The 24,821-nt window shown below is 41.2% G+C and overlaps 1 protein-coding gene across 1 annotated transcript; it reads right to left on the bottom strand.

Moving 5' to 3' along the window:
- Positions 1-261: 261 nt before the first annotated feature.
- Positions 262-24,149, bottom strand: slc16a2 (solute carrier family 16 member 2). The gene is made up of 7 exons (XM_068714919.1): positions 23,106-24,149; positions 12,346-12,490; positions 10,981-11,479; positions 9,567-9,710; positions 7,545-7,773; positions 5,479-5,742; positions 262-5,372 (listed from the first exon to the last, which is right to left on the bottom strand). The coding sequence occupies exons 1-6, from the start codon at positions 23,587-23,589 to the stop codon at positions 5,495-5,497; spliced, it is 1,749 nt and encodes a 582-aa protein (XP_068571020.1). The 5' UTR covers positions 23,590-24,149; the 3' UTR covers positions 262-5,372; positions 5,479-5,494.
- Between the last annotated feature and the right edge of the window lie 672 nt (positions 24,150-24,821).

Raw genomic sequence — 24,821 nt, forward strand, 5'->3', positions numbered from 1 at the left:
CGGAGGTTAAACAGGATAATGGGGAGTCAAGGGAGGACTTGCTGCCTCAGTGAACTCAGCCACGTTGCTGTGGTGATAAGGAGCATACGATGGAAGACACAGTCAGTGTGTCCCTGAACAGCAGCAGAGTGTTTACGTCTTTATGCATTCAGAGGGGTCTGGGGTTAATCTCCAACATAATTGGCTGCAGCGTGGAAGTGGAACAGTTGAGGACTGAAAGCACACCGTCAACAAAAGAGTGACTGGCAATGACAGCATGAGTTGTTTTCATATTACTTCTTTATTGTTGGTTTAATAGAAAAATGTGCCTCCTTTGATACTGATTCAAAGTTACTTAAAAAAACACACACAACAAAAATTACCTTAATTTTTCTAGCAGCATGATTTCATGTCGGATCTTGTGGCCTCACTGGCCTTGTTAGAACATTTTGTAAAATGACTAAAACAGACATATGTATTTATATCAGAAGAAGCGAAGAGAGGCAATTGAGGTTAAAGGTTTAGAGGAGGGAAAAAGTTTAGCAGAGCCCCGCACTGAAATATTACTAATATTTTGTCATGTAAGGCTGTGGGAAGGCCTGGGCCAAGTGTTTCCATGGCACCATACAGAAATATACATCACCAGAAATAGTTGAGGGTATTTATAGCTGTGAAAACACGATGCCTAGAGTCAAGACAATGAAACATATGCACACATAACAGGGTTTCTAGAACCTATATATGGAGCATCTAAAGACATTATCCAGGTGTGCTGAAAAGCAATAAAAGCTTTCCTTCACAAAGAATACAAATAGTGACTGGAGGTTGTCCATTGCAGTATATGAGGTGTTGAGCTTTTTGCAAATCATGACTCAGCTTCATGATATATAGACCTTCAGCTATCCTGTTTCACATATGTTTTTTACAGTTTCAGGCTGAGGGCAAAGCACAGCAGTTAAACAGCAAGCAAGAGATTGAGGTTGGAGGAGCAGAGAAATGGCACGTTGCAGAGTAGAAGGCTCAATATTGCAGAAGTGTTTTAGTTTGTTTTTTTCTGCCAGAGAAAAGTCTACTGAGGTGAGACTGAGAGGCCTGGTTCTGTTTTCTGCCAACTGATTGATAGCAGCAGTAAACTCAAGCAAATGCTAAATGAAATAAAGCCATGGCAGAATAACTTTACAAACGGACTAAGTAAGTAAATGCGACACATTTTGATTCTTGTTCATTTTACCTGTTTTACACCGATCTTGGAAGAATGTAACAACCAAAAGACCAAAGAGAGCCCGAATGTGCCTCTCTGTAGCTCTGACCTGCAAACTACAGGCAAGCACCAGAAGAAAACGAAAAGCAAACAGGAGAGAAATGTCAAGTTTTGACTGTCAGGGGAAAAACAACTGTAAGTCCAGTGAAAAGGTTCTAATTATAAAAAGTCTTAAAAAGATTAAGTAGTAGTGTTAGTAGTTTATAGTTTAGGTAAGGGGCTCTATTGTAGGTTTAGCTGGTCCTGAAGCTACTGCAGGCTACAGGAGATCCAATTCATCGTTTAGAGTTTGACATAACTACAGAAAGTGAAGCGGTCGCAGGAGGTTGACTGCGAGCCCAGCGACGCTGCATAGACAAAAACAATTTTGGAAAGCCAAACACTGGTTCCATAGACACCGTGTAACCATCCAGATGTACTGTATCATTCTTCCTTCATTAAGCGCCTTCACTTTTTTATATCATTTCAAATCTGAACAGAAAAACCAACGGTTTCCAGTAGTCACTGAAGTGTATCACTAAAAACACCAACAAATCAAATTAAAAACGATAAAAGAGTTTATGGTTAATTAAAAACCATTACAAGTATACAGTATAAAGTACATATGTTGGTACATACATGTCAGTATTCTCTACCAATCTAATAATAAAAAGGAGCACACCGGCGGTTCTGACCCGAAACTGGGTGAGTCTGATAAGTAAGGAGGCCATTAAGAACAGATGGAGGATTAACAATGACTATACGAAAAGAAGAAAAAGAATGAGTCAAAAGTCACGTTAACATCTGGAAAATTCACTTTATAATCTCAAATCTAGCAACTCTGATCAAATGTCTTGCTTATAGTCCTCATGTCGTTTTTTAAAAACAACAGTGATGTTAAGCTGCTAGCTAACAAAGTGACGACATATTTGACACAAAAAAATTAGGGGGAAAAAACATATGAATTCACAGTCAAAAACACAAAAAAAACAAACATTTATATTCAATCTTGTTGCGACGGATATATTTTGTGCATAGAAACACAATCGGCCTTTTCCAGGTCGGTAACCAAAAGGCTGAGGTCCTTTAAATATGGCCACCAGAGGGAAGTCCTCTATTGTAGTTTTCATGCCCTCATTCATTTGCCAGATATTGGCCTTTAGTGAAACAGGCCTCTAGTTTGAAAGCAGTAAATTAGTGCAACTTCTAAGTAACTGGTCACTGTTTGTTTCAGTGGAGAAGTAACAGAATTTCAAGTTAAAATATTAAGTGATTCACCAAATGTTGACTATTTTATTATCTGTGGGAGAATGATGTCCAATTAGAGCTAATTGGGTTTGGAGTAATTTTCAGATTTTTCATGCAGTTCTGCCATTTTTGAAAGAGAATGTCTTGCAACCTTCATAACACAAAACTGTAATGAGTAAATTAAATAAACCACAATTAATCAGGTAGGAGCATATTAACTCAGCTAAATACAACACTTCAAGTAAAATTAGCTAGTAGAAGGTGTCCTTATTTTTAAGATTTAATTGAGCACAGTGTTCAGGAGCTTCATGTTCACATTCAAGTGATTTGACTTGCTAGCAGGCTGATGAACCTAAAACCCAAAAGAGTTATGATACTAGTTAGCTTACATCACTGGTACGTAGACAATTCAGGCAGCGGCACTTTTTAAAATTACCTCTACCTTCTGGTAGCATCTGGTAGCGTCAGCGTCAGCTGCAATTGCTTTCAACAACTTGCACCGCCAATAAAATGTAACACTACCTCAGTCAAACTAGAGGCCGATGTGTTTTTGCTTTCAAACAAGCTTGAACCATTATATGGTTCTCTACTGCTTACGGTTTAGTGTCTCTTTAACTTAAGTTAAGGATTTTAGACATTTATGTAACTGCATTTCTTCCAACACAGACAGAGAAATGAGGCTGTGATAAAGATAAGCTAACGATGTGGAGGTAGAGGTGAGAGGGGGCAGGAATGGTGAGGATCAAGAACAAAGGAGCAAGTGGATATGAAGGCAAAATAAACTGGAAGGATAAATCTCTAAATGGGTTACGTGTCAACTGTTAGAATATAGCGAATGGAAGTTTGACATTTCCACAGTTTTGTGGTTCCTAAACAGACACAGTTTCGGAGGAAGCCATGGTGATTGGAAACAGGCGTTTGGCAGCTTTGTGGCTCTGAGACCTGATTCAAATTCCACCAACAAAAACCACATCACAGAAGAGTGAGATAATAAAGTAATGAAAAGAACTTGTTCATCTGGATTGCTGAGGATTGTTGGATTACTGAGGTATAGATGTATGATTCCTATACAGAACTGTTTGTCCAATAGCATTACCCCCCCAAAAACTACACTCAGCAATGAGGTTTGTGTAGCTTTCAGGCTCTAAAGTGTTGTAACACAGAAGCTGACTGAGTACTGACAGTGACAGTAAAGAGGGGAACCGACAGAAAGGAACAGGCTACCACCTGAACACCGGGGCATTTCCTTCCTTACTGTGCACTAATTCCCCTCTCTGCTCCTCAGTTATGCATATAACCACACTGTAACCCAAACAGCAGCTCTACTTCACATCTGTTCATTAAAAGTCATGGTTCAAGAGAACTTGTAATCTAAGAGTGCAGAGGTAAGTGGTCCAAATGTTTAAGAAACGTAATAACTGCAAACTGCGACCTTTCGTTTCATTACTGCCAACACAGTGAGCGACGCCCTCATGGCACAAAGCTAAACTTCAGCAGCAAATTGATTGGATTGTCTGTGAAATGGCCTGATGAGGGCTCAGGCCATTTGGCAGCTTTAATCTCAGTAGCCCCCTCTTATTAACAGCTTGTAACGTAGTAACTGCCTCTACTATCATAAGTGCAGATGCACACACACACACACACACATTCAGAATAAAATGAGTTGATAAAAATATGATGCTACCAACAGCTATGACTGCATGATTCCAACTCTTTCCACTTACACAGTGTTCACACTACAAAAATCTACTGTGAATTATTATTTTAAAGCCATACGAAACACAGTTTATGCAGATTTATCTAGCACCCTGTTTAAACTTTTAAAGGCCAATAATAACTGATTGTAAAAAACAAATGCTGAGAGTTAAGGCTGTACAGGCTCGTGAAAAGACCTCACATCAACTGTAGTGTTTCATGAATTCAGGCAGCAGAAGCACAGCTCTCACGACTCACCCCTTGTGATTGCATAAGGTAACCTGCCACAAGCTGCAAAGTCACTGATCTCAATTCAAACCGTGAAAAAACTCTTAACACTCTAGCGTTCGTGGCATATGAATCAGTGGGAATCAACAGCTGCCACCATCACACATCTGTGTCCCATGCAGGCAGGCTGGTAGAGTAGCTAAAGAAATGTTGCTGAAGTATTTTGGACCCTGTGTGTGTGTGTGTGTGTGTGTGTGTGTGTGTGTGTGTGTGTGTGTGTGTGTGTGTGTGTGTGTGTGTGTGTGTGTGTGTGTGTGTGTGTGATTGCAGTGTGCGGTTGAGCTGAGGTGATTGTGACTGGTGGCTGATCTCTCAGAAGAATTGTCTGTTACATCCTGTGACATTTACAACAGATGCATGATTTTCTCTTGTAGCTGTCACAGCGGAATAGAATAAAGCAAATCTGATTGTGGTTCAGCTACACAAACTAAATAAAATGTATTGTGTTAAAAAAAAATAGTAGATGCATGAGGTACTACATAAAGAAAGTGTGAATTAATTTTTTTTTTTGAACAGTGTGTTTATATAGAATCTAGAAACAAAGCATAGTGTTTTTTAGAGCTTCAAAAAGCTAAAGCAGCATGATAAATGCTGTGAAATCAGTCAGTTAAAATCTCTTCATTTCTTTCCTCTTGGAGGTACGTGTTACTACAGAGTCCCCACAGATTAAACAATCCTAGATGAGACTGTGTTGTGCTTATCCTCCTTCATACATTCCCATCATCCTACGCTGATGTGCCTTCTTTTCGTCCTCTCTGTTGCTTGTAGCCAGAGCGCCCTTTTTGATTTCTCTCCACGTGAAAATAACAAACAGCCCATGAGAGTCCAGGAGGGTGAGAGGGTAAAACGTCAGCCGACAGGAGGTCCATGTTCGAGAGGAGGGAAATCTAAGGGTGAGAAAAGGTGCTGGTGGGCTGAATCCCTGGGGAGGAAAAGCAAAAGCAGAGTAACATATAAGAAGGAGAAATATGTATACATAATATGTCAAAGCCAACAATATCTGCTTGATACGTATTATTATGTGTAACCTTTGTACAGTGCGACTCAGATGTGTGTCTCTATGTCAGTGTAGCCGGGCAGGATGTCTCCATTGGAGCAGCTCTTGGGCTCCCCCGCTGGTGTGGCGGTGGGAAGCATGTGGTCAGTTGTGGACGTCTCCTCTGGTGATGCCGCTGCCTGGAGCCTGCGGTGTATCAGGGGCACAAAGAACAGCACCACGCCCCCCACTATAGGAGGCACCCCGGCCAGGGAGAAGGCCACCGTGTAGTTCCCAAAGTAATCGTGTAGGAGACCTGGGCAGTGGAGGCAGGGCGACATTTGACAAGTCATGTTATCATGTCTTCAAATACACAGTTAGATTCAAATACGCATATTTACCCGAAACGTTGACCTATTCCTGTAAAAAAACAGCGACGTAACGGAGATAAAAATCCTGTTTTTGCTGACCTCTTGTGGTTTAATGTCTCGCCTTAATGCAGTTATGTAGAAGTGTGCTCCATGACATCATCAGCGCTTAATAGAGTGCCTTGGATTTGTCTGTCAATTGTTTTGGCTCATTGATGCACAAGCCACTTTAATTAGCTAATATCAATATAAGTAATATAAGATACTGCAACAATAACACCATTATATATCAAAACAGTGGAAGTCAACAAGGCGACTGTACTATTGTGATCAAATCCAGCACTAAAACCTCTCCCTGTCTACAGATCGTATATCCACATTCTATACTTATCTGCATGTAGGCTGAGCCAAACAAACTGCCGACAGTGACAAAGCAAGGTCAAGAAGTTCAACACACCGCACTAAATGTTTAATCTACCGCTGAGCCTGTGACGTGAGAGCAGCGGGAGGGGTGTGCACTCGCATTGTTGCCTGTAATGTATGCTTTCTTGTTCATGTACTGAACAGTATGTACAGAACAACACCGTGGTAATCACATTGAGACTGGTGAGGACCCTACATGTAGCTGCCTTTGTTTTTTTTCATGTAGATGTATTCATATTTAATTGAATATGAATACATCTACATCCAAAACATATACATGTGTGTGTTTAAATTACACATTATTACAGTCTGCATCCTGTCTATGTCATGTTTTGTTTAACTACAGGAGACGATGTTTTCATCTGTGGTTAGTCATGAGGAAAATGTAAACCATATGCCACATTACGGTACTTTATGTCTGAATGCAGGTCTTTGTGTGCAGAGACAAAAAGCGCAATCATTTGGCTAGTTAGTCAGTTTAGTCATTTTGCTAAAATAAGATTAAGAGAACAAAAAAAAAGATGTATAGTATATTACATATAAGCATATAAAAAAAAGAAATGTATACTTTAGAGCTGCAACCAACCATAATATTCATTATCAGCCGATTATTGTCTCGATAAATCAATTAATTGTTCTCTCTAGAAAATGTCAGAAAAATTTGAGAATTTCTGTCATCTTGTATACTATATTATCATGGATATTCATGCGCATAGTTTTGGATATGTCACAAATGTAATCTAAAACAGAGATCCTCCGTTTGAAATGGCATTGGGTTAAAATATAATTTGGTACAAATATCTCAAACCATTTGTCTCTGCTATGCTGAGCTGAAAGCCACAAAAAGGAACGTCGAGTGTTTTGTAGTAAAAGCAGTCCGGGTATGTGTGAGATCTGAAAGAGGTTGGCATGAGAGAGCACAAGGATTCCTCAGTCAACAATTTAATGGTCTGCCCTCAGTGCACTTCTATACACTAGTGTTATTAGAGAGAAGAGGAGGGAGGGAGGAGGTAGAGGAGACATAAGGGGAGTTGAGTGCTGAGATCTGACCCTGGTGTGCTTTTTTTTCCCTGAAGATAATTCCGTTGAGACAGACTACAGTTGGCCACGAGCCCAAATCTCTCTACATATACAATCTGCTGTACGATCTATCTTGCCCTGCATTTGTCTTACTCTCCCTTTACTCCCTACATTCTGTTTTACTCTGTTAAAATCAATAAGCTTGCTGTGCGCTGCTGTTGCCAACATCCTGGACACAGTGCAAGAAACCAGATGACGCTAATTCTGGATTGTACTGTATAAATCAGTGCTGTGTTTTGCTTCTCACCAGCAATGGGTGGACCCGCAGTCATGGGAAGAGACATAAGGCCAAGAAGGTAGCCTATAGCCTGCGAGGCCTGCATGGGCCCGACCAGCTCGAAGGCAATGGGAGCCATCATGGTGAGGAAGCAGCCATCACACAGCCCCAAGAACACGCACACAACCACCAGCCCCTCGAACACCAAGCACTGAGGGATCATCATGGACATCAGGCCCAGAGCCATGAAGGACACCACCTGAAACAGACACGGTAACAAGCTTTAAGTCTCTCTAGTGTTTCTATTTCTAAATGACATGGCTGCCTGTTTCATTGGCCATAGCTGCAGTAGGTGTTTGCTTGTTTTCAGCGCGCTGATGGCCGTAAGTGAGGGGAGGAATACCGTACAGATGGCTCAGTTTCTGTCCTTGTACTGCTTGTACATCGAGAACAGACCGCCAGGCCTTTTTGACTTCATTGTGAACATTGTGAACATTGTGTTATTTGTGCGACAGAGTACACCCTCCAGCTACTATTAGGACTTGGTGGAAACCTACATATTTAAGTCAAACAATGTGGTAAAGATGTACTGATTTGCCTGTGAACAGCTAGCTAACTAAACTAAAAGCAAAAAATATTTTCTCTTCTATTAAACTGACTTTAATTTTACTAAATATTAACAATTCTGAGAGTTAAGAGTCTAATGGCTTTGGGGGTAGAAGCTATTGCAGAACCTGGTAGTTCTTATTACTACATTGGAAATAAGATGAAAAGCAATTCTTAACATCTCTGGAAAAAAAGGAGAGAGATTGTATTGAAATAGCATGAATGTCACGTCTGACTCAGTGGCCCTCTGCTGAACAGCACACTTGATTGACAACATGCATATTGTGGTGGTTCGGGCCAACAGAGCCTATGGATCATTTGCATTCAGCAGGCGCTCCATATACACCAGCACAAAATGAAAAATCCTGTTTCTATTCACCTCTGCTTTGAACTGCTGTGCTTCCATTTTCTCCGGACTAAATCATCCCCGCTATCATCCAGACAGGTAGTTCTTATGGCAACACAACAGCTTATTTCTATTCTGGTACCGTAAGTGTGTGCAAATCAGCTTCTGAGTCATGTTTATCTGCAGCCTAATAAGCCATTAAAGACACTGAATCCCTCTGGTTACAAATCAAAATAAATAATGTTCAACGTAGTGACACTATATAACCCTTTCAATAGAATACCATTAAATACATCTTGGCTCAGTGGGATAGTATGTGTGCCAGAGGGGTGAGTAAAACAAAGGGAAAGTCAACATAACAGACTTCACAGCGTCTGACCTCAAAAACAACTGTTAATAGGTAATCTTACGTCTTCTAATTCAGGTTAAAGTTGGTGGGCATATTTTTAATTTTGATATTGTTCCAAGCTATTATCATAGTGAAATTGTAGCACAGGAATGTACATGTAGTACTTACAAAACTCTTAGAAATACTTGGATATTAGAAATGAGAAAATGTACTATTGACTCATTGTGAAATACAAGAAATCATTAAAATCATGTCAGGCTGAAAGTGAGACTATAGGTGGTATTAGATAGAGATCTAGCTAGTTTCAATCTCGACTCAATGCTCCAGACCCACATACCACTTTTAAAGCTAGGCTAGGTAATGCTTTTTAGAAACATGTTTTTGTTATATTTGTTGAAATTATCTTTTACATCCCAACTCTCTCTCTGTCAGTGCACTCATTGTGCGTCACCAGAGCCTTCGACAAGCTGCCAGCTTGACAGCTGTGAGTACCAACAATAGCAAATAGTGTTTTATTATTTACGTTTATTATATGTTTACATTCATATTGGCAATTTTGGGGAAGTGGCTTTGGAGGGAGGCCTGAAGGGACGAGCTCGTCGGTGTTGCAGAATTCTCATCGTATTTAACAAATGTAGCTAATTTAGCTAGTGCTACTAGCTGCATTTATCGGTTGAATACTTTCAAAATCTACCCTTGCTGATTTCTCCAGTCAAGTTTTCACATTTTATGCCTTCAAATATTTCCTCACCTGCATGTAGATCTTTTGAAGACCGGGAATGAGGTCTCCGATTTTGCCGAAAGCGAGGCGTCCCACCCCAGATGATGCTCCTATGCATACCAGTAGAACCCATTCCTTCTGGGTCCCCTCGAACTGCTCCTTCACAAAACTCATCTGGGACACGGAAAGAAAAACAGACATACTGCTGCGTGAGTTTTGGCTGCGTGCTTGTTGGTTCAATGTGATTGTGCTGCACAAGAAGCTCACCAGAAGCTACTAATATTAAAGTATTTATCACACAACCATATGTTTATGTGCTTCAAGTCTAAGACCAGGAAAACCCAATGCATATAGGTCAGATACTCCCACTCTCTCAGCCCTGACCCCCCAAATCAGATCCAAAACATTAAACCGCCCTCTGAAGTCTTTCCTGAACTTGTGAAATATTTGCTCTGCTTTGAAGGGCTCTACATTCATCAATGGCCATAGGATAGGCATGTTTAGGGATACAGAGAGGCCATACAGGAGAGGTTTCCTGAGGTGGTCGAGCCAATACAAAGGCCGGGGCTGTGTTTACATCTGGGCCCAGCCTGAAACAACAGGCCTGACGGAGGGAGGCCGGAGCTGGAACATCCGACATCTGGATAGAGGGAGATCAACTTCACAGCTACACGCTGCAGCTTTACACTTCGTCCTCTTCCTTCACTATCTCACTATTTCACACCAAAGTCAGCCATAGGTCACGTGCAGATTTTTCAAATATACTCTGAATTTTAGATTGTTATCATCGAGGAAGGCATAATTACTATACTTTGACTTGAAGGTGATTTTACATTTTTTTTCATCATATTATTTAAGTTAAAAAATAAATAAATCACATTTCCGCTTTTGGCAGCCAAAATTAATCAGTTTTATTCTACAAATTTTTTAATAGTTTTTTAATTTGAAAAAGCAACAACAAAAAAGGTCTTTGGAGAAATATCAGAAATGCTGCTTTTCCTTACAGCCACTGGAGGGGCGTGTGTGTGTTTTAGATGGATAGCAGCTGGCAGGCTGAGCCCCAGCAGGGAACGAGAAACAACGTAAACAAATCTGTGCTGAAGCTTACAAGCCAAGGGCAGACATAATGTTATTAGCAGTGGTATTGAACCACACCAGCATTTGAAAAAAAAAAAAACCGAAGGGACATTTGCTGTTACGTTCACATGCTATGTAATGTGCTTCAGCTGTGCAGCTAATCAACACCGTAATGCTATTTATATAACCCTCTCATATCAATTAAAAGGTCAGGATACCTACATTTCCACAGTCACATACCATAAGTAAACAAGGATTTTTCTTAATATTTGTAGTCTTTAGTTTAGATAACCTAATTCAAGGCAGGAGCAAAACACACAATGTGCACTTATAATTTCAGTACAAGCATTCCCATTATTGTTCTTACCAGATGGACATACGGCACAAAGTAGCCCAGTACAGCTGTTGCTACTCCAAACGCCCACACTCGGTATGTCAAGATGTGGAACACACGCAGGTTGAAGTACCTCCTGACCCCACCCAGAAACCTGCTCCACCTGCTCCTCTCCTGAGCGGTGGCCCCTGGCTGGGTTTGGGGTCTGGCGGGGCCAGGACCCATACCTGGGGGTCCCATGCCTCCTCCAACAGGCAGTAAAGGTTTGAACAACAGCGCCAGCAGGGCCTGGACCAACATGAAGAGGCTGAGAATCTGGAAGGTCCTGCTGAGGCCCAGAGGTTCCACCACCTTGTTGAGGAACACCGGGAGGCCCATGGAGAAGAGGCTGGCACCGGCCGTCACCACACCGTTGGCGAGGCCCAGGCGCTGGCGGAAGTAGTGGCCGAGGATGACCAATGAGGGCTGGAAGGCAAAGGAGGAGCCACAGCCGAACAGTATGCCATATGTGAAATAGCGAAGGCTCAGGGAGCTGCAATAGAAGAGAAATTGAGGGTCAAAGGACAGAGGGTGTTGTATATTGTACACATGGCAAAGCCCCTTGTGGCAAATTTGAGATTTGTGATATTGGGCTATATAAATATAATTGACTTGATGATCAGACTGGTATCTATACATCCCGAGAAAAGCTTCCGCAGAGCTGCAGATATTGTTTATGGAGCTCACAGAGACGCACCGCACACCTTCTGAAAAATGTGACAATGCGTCAGGGACCGCAAACACTGCAGAAGATTGATTGGTTATCAGGGCCGAGAGGTGGGTTTTCAGAAAAATACCTTACATCCCTTTCAACATCAACAAAAGACCGGTGAGACTGCCAATAAATTAGTTTCTATGCGCAATCCGCCAAAGAACTATGTATGCCTGTTGTGCACGAGAGGAGCCAACGCTGAGCGCAGAGGTACACAGTCGCAGGAATATAAATCAGGCATAAGGCGGAAATGTAATTCTGGCTGCACCGTTTGGATTTGTGTTGATAATAAGACATCCAAGGTCTTCCTAAAAAGTTTCTGTGGCTTTATTGTCATTGTTGTATCTATCTTCATGGTTTTTTTAGGAGTATAGAATTAGTGCAAGAAAGTGGAACATGGCCAAGGGCTCCTAAATAAGGTGTAAATATAATATACTAAATTATAAAAAGCACGTTATATGCTTACTATGACTTACTGCATGGCCGTTATGATAGATTTTTGTGAGCATTTCAAACATCTCAGAGTATTTATTTTTCAGAAACACAAATGCTTTGCTCTGTGACTAAAATGTACTGTTAATACATCATGGGCACAAAGTGGGTCTAGGACAAGTAGTGTCTTTAATTATAAATGTGCAGTAGCTTACTTTGCAAAGGATGTACTGAGCAGCCCTATAAAAGCCAGCACTGCCCCGCTGACTGCTGTCTTCCTACAGCCGAAGCGGTCTGTAAACATGCTGACCACAGGTGAACAGAAGAAGATCATGCCCATGGCCAGGGCCCCGACCCATGCTGGAGAGGAAGTGGAGAGGAGAGAGAATTCATTGTCAGAAGCATGTGGAGACCCTGTATGTTGCAGCTATCAGCTAAAGGAAATAAAAGACAGTCTTGTACCCGTTTGTACACCAAGCAAGGCTCAGATTTCCATGTAACATGAAATGTGTGCTGTAAATCAATGTGTAATTGATATACAGGATACAATACCATGCAATAAAACTGACGTATAGTAAAATTAATGAGTAGAAATGTTTTCCCTTTCCAGCATGGAGACAATAAACTGGCTCATTTTGTCATATGCAGCTGGAGAATTTGCTTCAAAGCAGCTTTGTTATTACCTAGTCTTACTGTCTTACTGTCAAACAACTGTAGTGTAAATAGCGCCCCACTTGAGAACAGGACATACAAGCTGTTATAGTAGAAAGATGAGGAAAAATCAAATAGACTTTTCCTTTATAACTTTACAATACATAATTTACATAAGGAACTGATTGTATGAACAACGTGCCACCTGTGATCTCTATGGAGGCCACAGTTGAAGGTAAACGTGCGCTTCATGTTGAATCTTGTGCTCCAATTGCCTTGTAGGCATTTCATGACTCAGACAGCGTTATTATTACCCTGATGTCATGAAAATGTCATATTTGCAGAAGCTTTGAAAAAATAAAGGCCTTTGTATGCACTATTTCTTCTTGGAAATCTCTCCCTCTCTCTCTCTCTCTCTCTCTCTCTCTCTCTCTCTCTCTCTCTCTCAGTGAGACCCTCTACCATCTGACGTGACTTGCTATTAATATGAACTCATGTAACTCTGCTCTTTATTGTGTCTTTACTTGCATCATGTACATCAGACACACTCTATTAGATTTCTCATGGTGATTAAGCAGATCAAAGTGGATCAAAGTGGACAGATCTGGCCTGTGGTGTAGTATCCATCCAGTGTTGAAACATAACGGACCAGAATGATCCAGCAGAGACACCGCGTACCCTGAAGCGCAAACAAACAAATGTCTGGGTCCAGTCTCCCGGGGAGCAAAGGTAGCTTTAATGTCTACCATGGTGTCTGGGCTGTAGGTCACGCTGATCTAACAGCTCAATGGGAATGAGACCAGAGAGGAAGAAAAACAGGTGGATGGACTGATTTACCTACTGACACACACACACACACACACACACACACACACACACACACACACACACACACACACACACACACACAAACACTCTGAGTTCAGTGTGAAACATGAGCTCTACAACACTGTACAACCCCAGTCTTTGTTATGGCGGATGACCTAAACATTCTGTACTATACAAGCACACATCTGCCGGTACACGGCTTACACTACAAAGTAAAGTTTGTGTAGTTTAAGGGTGGGACTGCACCCAATCCTTCCTATAGTTTATTTATCCAAATGGAACAAGAAAGGGGGGAATTGTCCTATTTAGCATGTACTTCATGAACTACCACCACTTTGTATCTTTCCCAGCAAAAATGTTCAAAGTTTTACCCTGAGGCGCAACATTGACACCCCCCCCCCCCCCCACACACACACACACACACACACACACACACACACTTCTTTAGTCTTAGTAAAAGCATTTCACGTCACATCTCAAGGCATACAGCAGATACCTGCAGTGTATCCAGGAGTGGGTATCAGTATGGTGCAACAGTAAAGTAGGTCAAATCCTATATTGAATTTCAAATGGTTGTTGTACGTTGTCCTCCCAACCCCATTTAAACTGAAACACCATACATATTATACCATTAAGAAGGAACTCAATGACAAAGTTGCATGAGATCAGATTAGCCCTTGGGTTTGGATTTGGCTTCCCATAAGCACCTTAGCATTACAATTGCACCATTTTGCACTACTGATTTGGAGCGCTAACAAGCACTCTCAGTAGAGGACTCGGTGTGCTTTAAACTTAGTGCTCTTCAGATTGACCCCACACCATTCAGAGGCAGTCTGTTTTGACTTGAGGTGTATATCTTTAGCTGCTAAATGCTTAGGTTTGTTCACCTGCTAGTCCCAAACGTTGCCTGTTCACTGTTTGGTGCTGGGCAGGTAGCATACAGCAGGGTTTTTAAGATCCATAAAAACAGCTGCCTGCTGTGGCTGAAAGTGAAACTTGTGAGAGTGAATTAAAGTTAAAAGTCATAAAACCAAAACAATGAGCTAGAACATGCTAAAAGCTCCGTAGTGCTGAGGGGAACTGCAGAGTTGGCTCCCAATTCTCTGTTGGTTTGTCACTACAAGCGACCCCTTTCACATTACACATAGTAATTTGATCCGATTGACGTCAATATAAAAATATTGTTTACAGCAGTTTAATATATACTGAACCCATAAAATGTCCACAACTGAACATCAAGCAACAATGCTGAGCATAACTGTATGTTACGCTGTACTACACATGTGTTCTGTTTAGCTCTTGCACTGTATTTGTCCTGAGGGGCAAACATATGGCTTTCCAGTATGGAAATACCAAGATTAAACTCCCCACAATGGTAGTCAATTTAGACTGCTCTCTAAAGGTTTCGCATACAGCAAACTTGAAATCGGACTTTGGCCAATAATCTCTCCAGCTCGGACTACTGTGCTATGTAGATGACACAATATCTGCATATAGGGGGATAAGTCTGGTTTAATGATGGCTCAAAGGATAAGGCCATAACGGTCATAAAATAACTCCCCTGACTATACTGGTGGATGTAAAGCCACATAGCATCTGTCAGAAATAAAACAGAAAGCCTTAAAATGTAATGACAAATGTACAGTACAAAGCCCTAAAAGTTAATCGCCGGAAAAATAACACTAACCCAAAACTCCTGATCACCAGTACCACTTTCTGTTCCTTGTCCATTACCTTATCATGTCCAGATTGTCTGAAAGAATCACAGGATTTGAAATCCTTTCACTCATGTTCAACCGCCCCCACTGTGGTGTCTCCCATCTGGACGTCCTGTATCTTGTGTACTCTCTTAGCGGTTCATCCGTGGAAGTTCTCATAAATGTTTTACTGTCGATTGGTCAGTCTGGTCGTGAGTCTTAAAAGGAGAACTACTCTCTCCATCAGTAGTTGTTTTTGCTGGTGCTTTTCTGTTACGGAACTTACAGTTATGGGTACATGTTGGATGATTCATTGTGGAATAGTGCATTTTACTGTTTCCCTAACAGAAGAGATGGGTGGCTAGAGTGAGCAGTGACAGCCACCACGGCTGAACACACAAAAAAGACAAAATCATATATTTTATCAATACAAAATCCAAGGACATTATACTGCATGTCACTCACAGTAGGCCTACGGAAAACAGTGTGTAAAACTGGATGGAGACAAAATAACAATATCAAGGATTCCCACATTAAACTAACACTTAGTTTGCTTATCGCCTATATCCCTGGTTGGATATATTATTACAGGAGATGGGATCACAAAATGACGGTATATAGAGTAATGCGGAAATCTGATAGAAAGACAAGACAACAGACAGCATATTGTTGAGGTCTACTACACTGGACTCAAGGGTCAGTCTTCCACAATCAACTCCTTTCACCATTTGCATCCTCAATCATTTGCCCAGTTTTAGAAAAAAATACTTCAGAGGGAGAAAATTGTGTAACTGGAAGCAGCCTTGTAACATGCAATCATCAGTAGTACCAGCATAATGTCACATTGTCATGTTCAAATTCCGCAATTACTTCACTCAAGTCTGCATCCACATGCTTTCTTGACTGAACCGCTGTGGACAAGACGATTGCAGTCCCTGTTTGAAAAGTGCACTCACTGTTCCTGTGTACAGAACCAACATATAAGGATCAACCTTCAATCAGAGGCTAGCAAAGCAGCATCTCTCATTCCTCCACTCTCTCCTCTCTTTTCCGACTAACCCCACCTCTAAGCACCCATTTCCCCCTGCCCTGGCACAAGCTAAAGGTCTGTGAATAGACGGAGTGGAGTGCACTCATTACAGACGATTAGGGCTCCAAACAAAGGAAAAAGGACACGGGGATAGAGACTGAAGTGAAATGAAAAGATGTGTGTTTGTGTGTGTGTGTGTGTGTGTGTGTGTGTGTGTGTGTGTGTGTGTGTGTGTGTGTGTGTGTGTGTGTGTGTGTGTGTGTTTGTGGTAGTGAAGAGGCTTAACAAGCTCTCCTCTCTTTAGGTGAGGGTGCACTCTGACAGCGAGTGAGTGTCTATATGGGCCTTCTGTACATTGGAGGAACTATCTTCTCTTTGGCAGGGAAACACTGTTGGGGGATGTTTAATGTACCGAGAGAATTTCACAATAGTACTTAGTTTCGCTCTAGTTCCTTATTTTTTAGAACTAGAACACAGCGGTTACAATATTGAGCCCAAAAATTAAATTCACAAAGGTTGCCGCACCTGTCAATTTGCAGCTACAGTGCAATAACAAAGTATTTGGACAGTGACACCGTTTGGTTGTGTTTGCCTTCTATTTTTAGCTTTAATTTTAAGGTCTTAACATTCCTATCAAATGAGCAGCATGTGGATTAAAGACCTTTAGTTCATCGTTTTTAATTAGCGTAGGAAGTACTTTCAAGTAAAACTGTTCACAGCATGCTCTTTAGATTATCCTGAGAGGAAAAGACATTGTTTCTGGAAAGGCATGTTGTTCCTGGCTCTACCAACTAAATGTTATCTCCCTCCAGTGTAACTAAAACTATCTGCTTAGATAGATGTCACTGCAGTAAGTAACAAACAATATTTTTGAGGAATTTCACTGAACACACAACTTTAACATATAAAGAAATCAACCTCATAGTCCCTGTTTCATTTCACATCCAGAGTGCCAAAACAATCAAAAACACACCGCTGTCCAAATGCCTTCTATTGGATTACACTTTTATCTTTAGACACATGGGAGACATATTCCCATCAACTAAACAATGCAACAAATGTGTTTGAAATTGTCTTGGGTATACATAGTTCAAAAAACAATCGTCATACATATTTTTGAAGCATTAACGGAAAGGCTAAGGTACAAGCCCATTTCCTCGAGGCCACATTTAATGTCTTTAGCAGACTACGGCTGGGCAATATGTTGTTGCATGACACACATGGTCACTTCAGCTGAAAAACACACATACTAAAAGAAACTAAACAGCCTTATGGAAATTAGGTAAACATACTGTATAATGATTTTATGTTTGGCTATGTTGCACAGCACTAGTTAGCAGAATTGGAGTTACCCAAAAAAAAAAAAAGTGTTATGTTTGAGTGTGTTAACTAGCCAAAGACCGTAACAAAAAGACGCTATAAAATGGTGAATTTTTGATGGGTAGGTTTGTAGGGTTAGCAAGCTAAGTGGTCGCTTAATTCTTACCATCAAGTTCCCCAGAAGCTTATTTTTAGCTTATATCAGTCAATACCTCTACCTCTTATTGGACAGTGCACCAACTGTCAAGAAACTGCTGTTATACCCTTTATGAGCACACAGCAAGGATAGAAGCTACATTTTTATTCGCTCGATAAAAACGCATTAAAGAAAAACAAGCTAATTCAGAAGGTAGATATAAGCTGTATCAAGCAAGTGCAGAGAAGATAAGAAGACATTTTTAAAAAAAGGTATTTACGTTGTCAGAGTTTCTCATACTTTCACTCGTGTTCCCACCTCTCTAATCAGCACTGCCCGTCCACCTCCTCACCTGCATCTCATTCCCTTGTCAACCGTTCTCTACATTTCGTTCACTTCCTTTGTTCCATTGTCAGATCATCATAGTTGCAATGCTGTGTGTTTTACTACCAGTTGCCTGTCTGCTGGTTTCCTTCCTGCCATTTGGACTCCCTGCCTGTGAGTCATTTACCATAAATCACTGAATTCTTCCTACTGCCTCCAACTGTCTGCATTTGGGTCCAATCAAGATATTTACCAGTTACATCGAGCTCCAAATTACCAATACCCACTGCTGTACAAACAGCTTGTGTTGGCACGTTTAATAATGGGGTTGAATGGATTTATATGGGATATGTTTTGCAAGAGAGAGTACAGTGGGTCATATGTGTGTGTTGCAGCACGACTCGGCTCTCAGACTTCTCTCCTGATACACCATCTGTTGTGCTGCTCTAAAGTCTTGGTTATGCTTTCTGCAAGGACGGTCCCACGGACATATGAGCTGAAGAGGAATTGTGACGAGGAAACGTCTTATGATCCAAAGTTATCTGTTTTCTCCGCCCATCGACGTCCGCGATGGGCGTCAAGTATAAATCACACTCAATTAACTGAACTAACTTACAACTGGTAGCCCTCACCTCATGCTCGTAAGATACTCGCAGCTTGAGTTTCTCCAAGTTAACACTATATTTCCCACAGACGCTCACTTCTAGTTGTGAAAAGGTTGCTGTTTATCACCTATCCATTCCTTTGTATCGGCTAGTTTGCCTTCTTTTTTCCTAACTATTTACATTTGCCCCCTGCTAGCTAGAAAACTTTCTATAATGAAATACCTTAATTTATTGATGTTAAAGTGAACCTACTTTCAACAAAACAGTCCATCCCTGCTTCTGATCATCTGTACGTACCTGTTTCTGAGTATGTGGAGCTTTAAGAGACTCTAATCTCAGCCGAACCCATTCCCCTGCTCTTTGGAATGCCAAAAATGCCCCAGTACTCTCTGATCTGCCAAAATGGGAGTTTTAGCTGCCCTGGAGATGCTGGTGAAATTCTGGGCAGTGGAACTACAATACAGCACTACAAAGCACGGCAGTAAGCTAATGAGTGGAGGAGTTTGAGTATGACAGCATAGCCACATTTATTGAATCCTGGATGTTTTTTTTTGTTTTCCTCTTTAGAGATTTGAAATATTAAGGAATACAGTGTTGAAACTGGCTAGTATGTTTGAATTGAAAGGGTAGAATTGGGCATTGCCCTTTAAAGATTAGCTAATTCTATAAAACTTGTATTTACCTGTACTTCAATTGAATTGATTACAGGCTGTTCCACCCTGACAATAATACAATTTAAATATATACAGTAATCGGTAATAAACACCTGCTAAATACTGTTTATCTGCAGCTTCAATACAAACATGTTTATTGAATTTATTTCAATACTAAGCCCTTGTTAAAACTGTCAGCTCAAATGTTGTTTTGGCATTCCCAGATTGTCTCCAGATTGATTTTAGAAAGTGTGGACAGCAAAAAAAAAAAAAATCACATGAAAAAGAAATATAAATTGTTCCTATGAAAGTTGCTGAATGGTGCCAAAGATGCTCTATAAAGCAGATGCATTACAAGCAATGCCAGTGGTTTGAAATGGTATGCACTTCCTGTCTCCTAAGTGGCCGTGGTCATAGCGTGTTATAGCTCCTCTGGGAAGCGGGGCAAAAGTTTAATGAATAAATAAGTAAATAGCTATAACATAGTGTGCATATTTATAATATTTCATAAACCCTAACCCTTGACACACAAATCCGATCATAGCCTAATTACCATGCCAAATAAGAGCATCATAATAAAACAAACAACTCAACATTTGAACACACATAATCTCTGCCTAGTTCTACTTGTATGTTACCATTGTTTCTCATCTATTACTGCAATCACCGTGAGCTACTCTGAACTACTGTCAATGTGTAATTGTTGTACAGAGTTGCTTGTAGCTTTCTGATAAATTTCCATTTTCCATCTTACATTGTTTAAAAGTCTGGTTTCTTAAGCGGCATCAGTGTCTTTTTTAGCATTTAATGGAAAACTCCATTAAAGGCCAAATACTGCTTTCAGTAAGGTTTATAGTCTGTCCACTTAACTGGAGTGAAACAACTCCGCTCCTTGAGCTCTACATTTAGACACAAATAAGACACACTGTGCTTGAATGAGCCTCTGTTTGTCTTGATCCCACTGATCTGTTTCACACTAGTTGCATAGAGACGGGAAATCATTTCAAGTACTAAGAAAAGATGAATCACTTACTCACGCTCCCAGTTCACTCACATTCCCAGTGTTTGCTAACTCTGCTGCAGCAAACATTTGCTCATCTATGGTCAACCACACGTCACCTCATCACTCCCCACTGATTTTAGAAGCATCACAGTCTTTAACTTTAAAAGAATGTTGTGTTGGTTACACATCTTTTACCTGCAAGCAATTTTGTACAACAGAAATTAAACTACTAACCTTGCCATGTTGTAATCATTGAGTAAAACACCAACATCTGCAACTCATAACCCCCTACCTTCTTTAACTTAAAAAAAAAAAGCTGTTCCGATCCCCCACCTTGATACTTATAAAGCTATTTTGAAAATCTCTTGTTTACCCCTTAAGGCTTAATAAATACCTAGTTAAATCAAGCTTGGTATAAAGACCTAATGGTAATGACATCTCAATTATTTTGTGTTGCCTTCTCTCCTGCTGCGCTGTAATGTATTCCTTTTGAAGTGTATTGTTTTAAGATGTTCTGCACATGTAAATTTAAATTTTACTGATCTCTCAGACTGGATATTTGTTTAAAAGGAGCTTTTACAACTGCGGTTGTAAAAGCTGTACAACTTTTATGAAGTTGTTGTTGAGCTGTTTACCTCTGTTTTCTTCTATTGCAGGGGGGAAAGGTCAGTACTCGGCCTACTAGCTTAATCCTTCCACATATGAGAATAACCAAGAATCAAATCCAAGCAATGGCTGAAGATGAAATCCTTTGCAAGCCAAAATAAAAGGGGGAGAGCTGGCTAGTAATATCTTGACAGCAACTGCCCTCTGTTGAATGCAAGATATATTGTAAGTAATACATCTGGCCTGGAATCTCTTTCAGGCCCAACACTCTCTCAAGACTCTCTATCACACAAAACCTGAAAGTAATGTGATACCCTGTCCAGGTGCCCCCAGACACAGTCATTTCCTCCACATAAATTGGAGATGACAAGGTTCAAGATGCCATTAAATGAATCAACCTGTGCCTAAATGAGCCGGATCATGCCTGAGCCTTTCGATTTTCACCTCATGTTTTCTATTCCTCGGTAATGTTTTTCATGCTGATGAGAAATGTTGAATGTCTTCCAGGGAACAATGTTAGAGCCGTAATCCCTTCTGACATCCTGACCTTAACCTCCGCTGGTGATGGTGGATCTTGGCGGGAAGTTAAGAAAATACCTACTCTTGTTACATGCTACTCCCCTCCTAAAAAACATTTATTTTCACTGTAGTCTAAAACACACCATATTCAAAGTTTCTCCTATCAGGAAGTTCTTCCCTTAACAAGAACTTGCATAATAACTCATTTAGTCAGTAGTCATTTATGTGATTAACGACCTCAACGCTGGAGGCCAAAACTCTGCAAAACCATCGAGGGACCAAACCTCCAAAGATGCTTCGTTGACAATAAAAAAAAATTCTCAACATTTCCACTACAGTAACAAACACAAGCAAGAAAATGTCAGTTATTGATGGAGGCTCTGGAAGTCTTTGTTTTCAAAGTTTGTCTGGAGACTGTTTGGTGTTATTCCTTGAAAGTAACATAAGTGATTTATATATTAAGATGTGTGTGTCTGCTACAGTACATGGCTGTATCATAGTCTTGCACTACCCAGTATTTTGACAGAACATTCACCAGTGAAAGCTTGTGATATTTATCTAACAGATAATTGAAGCACGCAGGGAGACAGAGAGGTGAACATTGGCCTTATTCTGGTCATGAACAGCATGTGGCCAACAACAGCTTCACTGTGACACATGGGAATATAAATTCCTGGAATTAAATTATTATGAAGTCTTTTAGCTTATATACTATATTTAGCACTGTAGTAATAGATGTCTTGAATCTAGCATAGGATTTTTGTCACATGCTTCCCATCTCTTCCTCAATCTCTTTTGAGTCTTTTGACTGTGAAAAGTCAGAACAAGGAAAACACATAAAAGTGATGTAATAATAGATTCCATATTGGATATTTAACAACATTCTATGGAATATTTAGATTCTGAGCAGAAACTGTTTGCAAGTTTGGAACGTTTGCTGGGTCACACTTTTCATGTAATTAAAATGCCTGTGTTACATTTCTATAGCGTTCAGCCTTTGGGGGGAAACCCACTGTCAAAAGAGCCATTTGTGACTAACTGGAAATGGATTTGCCGCATCTAGTTAAGGGAGTTTAAAATAACAGTGATGTTGATGAATGGATAGCGAGGAGAGAGCTGCTCAGTTAAAATGCCTGTTAATGATTGAACATCAGCGATGGTGCTCTCCAAAACATGCAGCCGACCAAGTCAAACAAGGAGACGGGAGCAGTTTTTAAAAAAGCACTATTCTGAACAAAAACAACATGCGGAGTTTAAATGTACCGGCGAGGCACGTTATGTAATGTAACACTATACGTTTAGTGTGCCGCTGTAAGTGCTGGGTAAACCCACTTGAACTCTGAGATGACCCATATTTCTTTAAGTGGCATAGGTGCATGTACATTACACAGTGTACGCTAGTGTACATGAGATAGTTTGTTTTCGTGAGGCTGATATTCTATCAAATCACTCACTAGAGGTCCCATTTCCACCTTTTAGTGTTTCATATTCGTGATTGTAATCAACCATTCATGCATCCAAGACGAAAATAAATGTGCATCCGTCCACCGGTTGATGCGTTGTTTCACCTCAGGCTCGCCTCAGCAGACTGTCTGGTACTCACCCACTTTGAACTGAGACGTCTTGTCGTCTGGGTCTACGTGCTCCTTCAGCAGCATCATGTGCAGGATGCCGAAAGAGTTTTGAATGCCGAAGATCGACCCGTTGCACCAGGTTGCCGCGAAAACCACCAGCCAGCCGTAACCTCCTTCGGGCGGGACGAACGCGGCTCCTTCGTGGCCGCGCTCCTCCACCTGGACCCCCGACTCGGAGTCCGAAACCGGGCAGAGGGGCGGCTTGCACCCGGCCTCCAACAACTGCACGGAGCTGTCCTCCTGCACGGTTTTACACTCACTGCCCGCCGCCCGGTCATCCTTCCCACAGTCTGCTTCTCGAGGAGCAACTCTTTGCTCCGTCTGAGGATCCGCAATTGTCTCCTCCGCCCGGGACGCTCCGCTAGACGGCTGCGCTTGATTGTCTAACCCGTTGATCCCCATGCTGTCTGGTCCCGGCGAAGAGGTTACTGTGGGCTTTAGACGCACATGCATGAGATATAGGTCACTGACATAAGAGCGCCGATTTGAATAACAGATTTGATTGGCTATCTGTCAAAACGTGCAAGGCAGACAGACGGTCCAGACTGTTAGACAACCCTCACACGCTGCTTTGTAGCCGAAGTCTGAGCGTCAACTTCAGCGAATAAACCCCAACCTGCAAAACGTTAAATGTCTCATTCCGGTCCACTGTATTTTTCCAGGAATTAGCAGGCACCGCCTATTCCTCCTTTAAGTGTGAGCCCGTGTCAGCTGAAGCAGCCTATAGACTACAATCATGTAGGCTACTTTTTGCTGGCTTCCCTACAGATCATCAACCTGTGAAAACGTCCGCTTGGTCTCGACACCGTGTTGTCCCGTCACGCATGTCCGCGAACGATCCGCAACATCCCCCCCGGTGATTAAAGAAACGATTACGCGCTCCTCCTCTTTTATCCGATATCGTTACTCGGTATAAATATGAAATATGTAGGCCCCGTGTGGGTCCCGGAGGCTGTCTCTGCTCTCTTTAAGTGTAAATAGAGCAACGACCGTCATTCAGCGGCTCGCCCCCGCCTCCCTTCCCCGGCGGATGGACAGTTCTAACCAATGGCGTAGCTCCAGTACAGTTACGGTAGTTTACAGTTGTGGAACGAGTTTGCACTTCGGATCTGCTTCGGAATCACGTAAAGATCCGAGTGTTTCAGTGCGACACCGACACAGACGACTAACTTCCTCAGACTGCGCTAACTACATCCTGTGGTTAACCGTCGACGGTGGCGTCCGGTTCTTCGGTTTGAAAAGGCAGAATTAAAAAACGTCCCGCTACCGCGAATGTAACGGTTCATCAACGCGTTAAATATAGTAACTTTTGACACTTAGGTGCGAATAAATAGGTTTATTATCGCTTTATAAATGTGGTCCTTTGACGCATGTGTTTGATGTTTTCCTGCCCCATGTACAGTAGCTAATGATTCTAGTACACTTTACTGGGAGTCAAAAACTAACTGCATGTTCCCACCTATTCTGGTCTAACTTCAGCTAAAGTATTTAGAAAATATGTAATTTAATAAGTAACTGCATTTACTCAAGTACTAGGTTATTGACGAGAGTACAAGTAGGGTACTTGTAATTTACTTAAGCATTTACAATGTATGCTTCATTACACTATAGTTGTATTTTATTATTATAGGATATTATAGGATCATTGGATTTTTATTACTCATGGATGAATGAGTAAATAGCAT

This window comes from Cebidichthys violaceus, unplaced genomic scaffold (genome assembly GCF_023349555.1).
Source record: "Cebidichthys violaceus isolate CVI_PGR_0920_01 unplaced genomic scaffold, fCebVio1.0.p SCAF_2, whole genome shotgun sequence".
Taxonomy (NCBI): Eukaryota; Metazoa; Chordata; class Actinopteri; order Perciformes; family Stichaeidae; genus Cebidichthys; species Cebidichthys violaceus.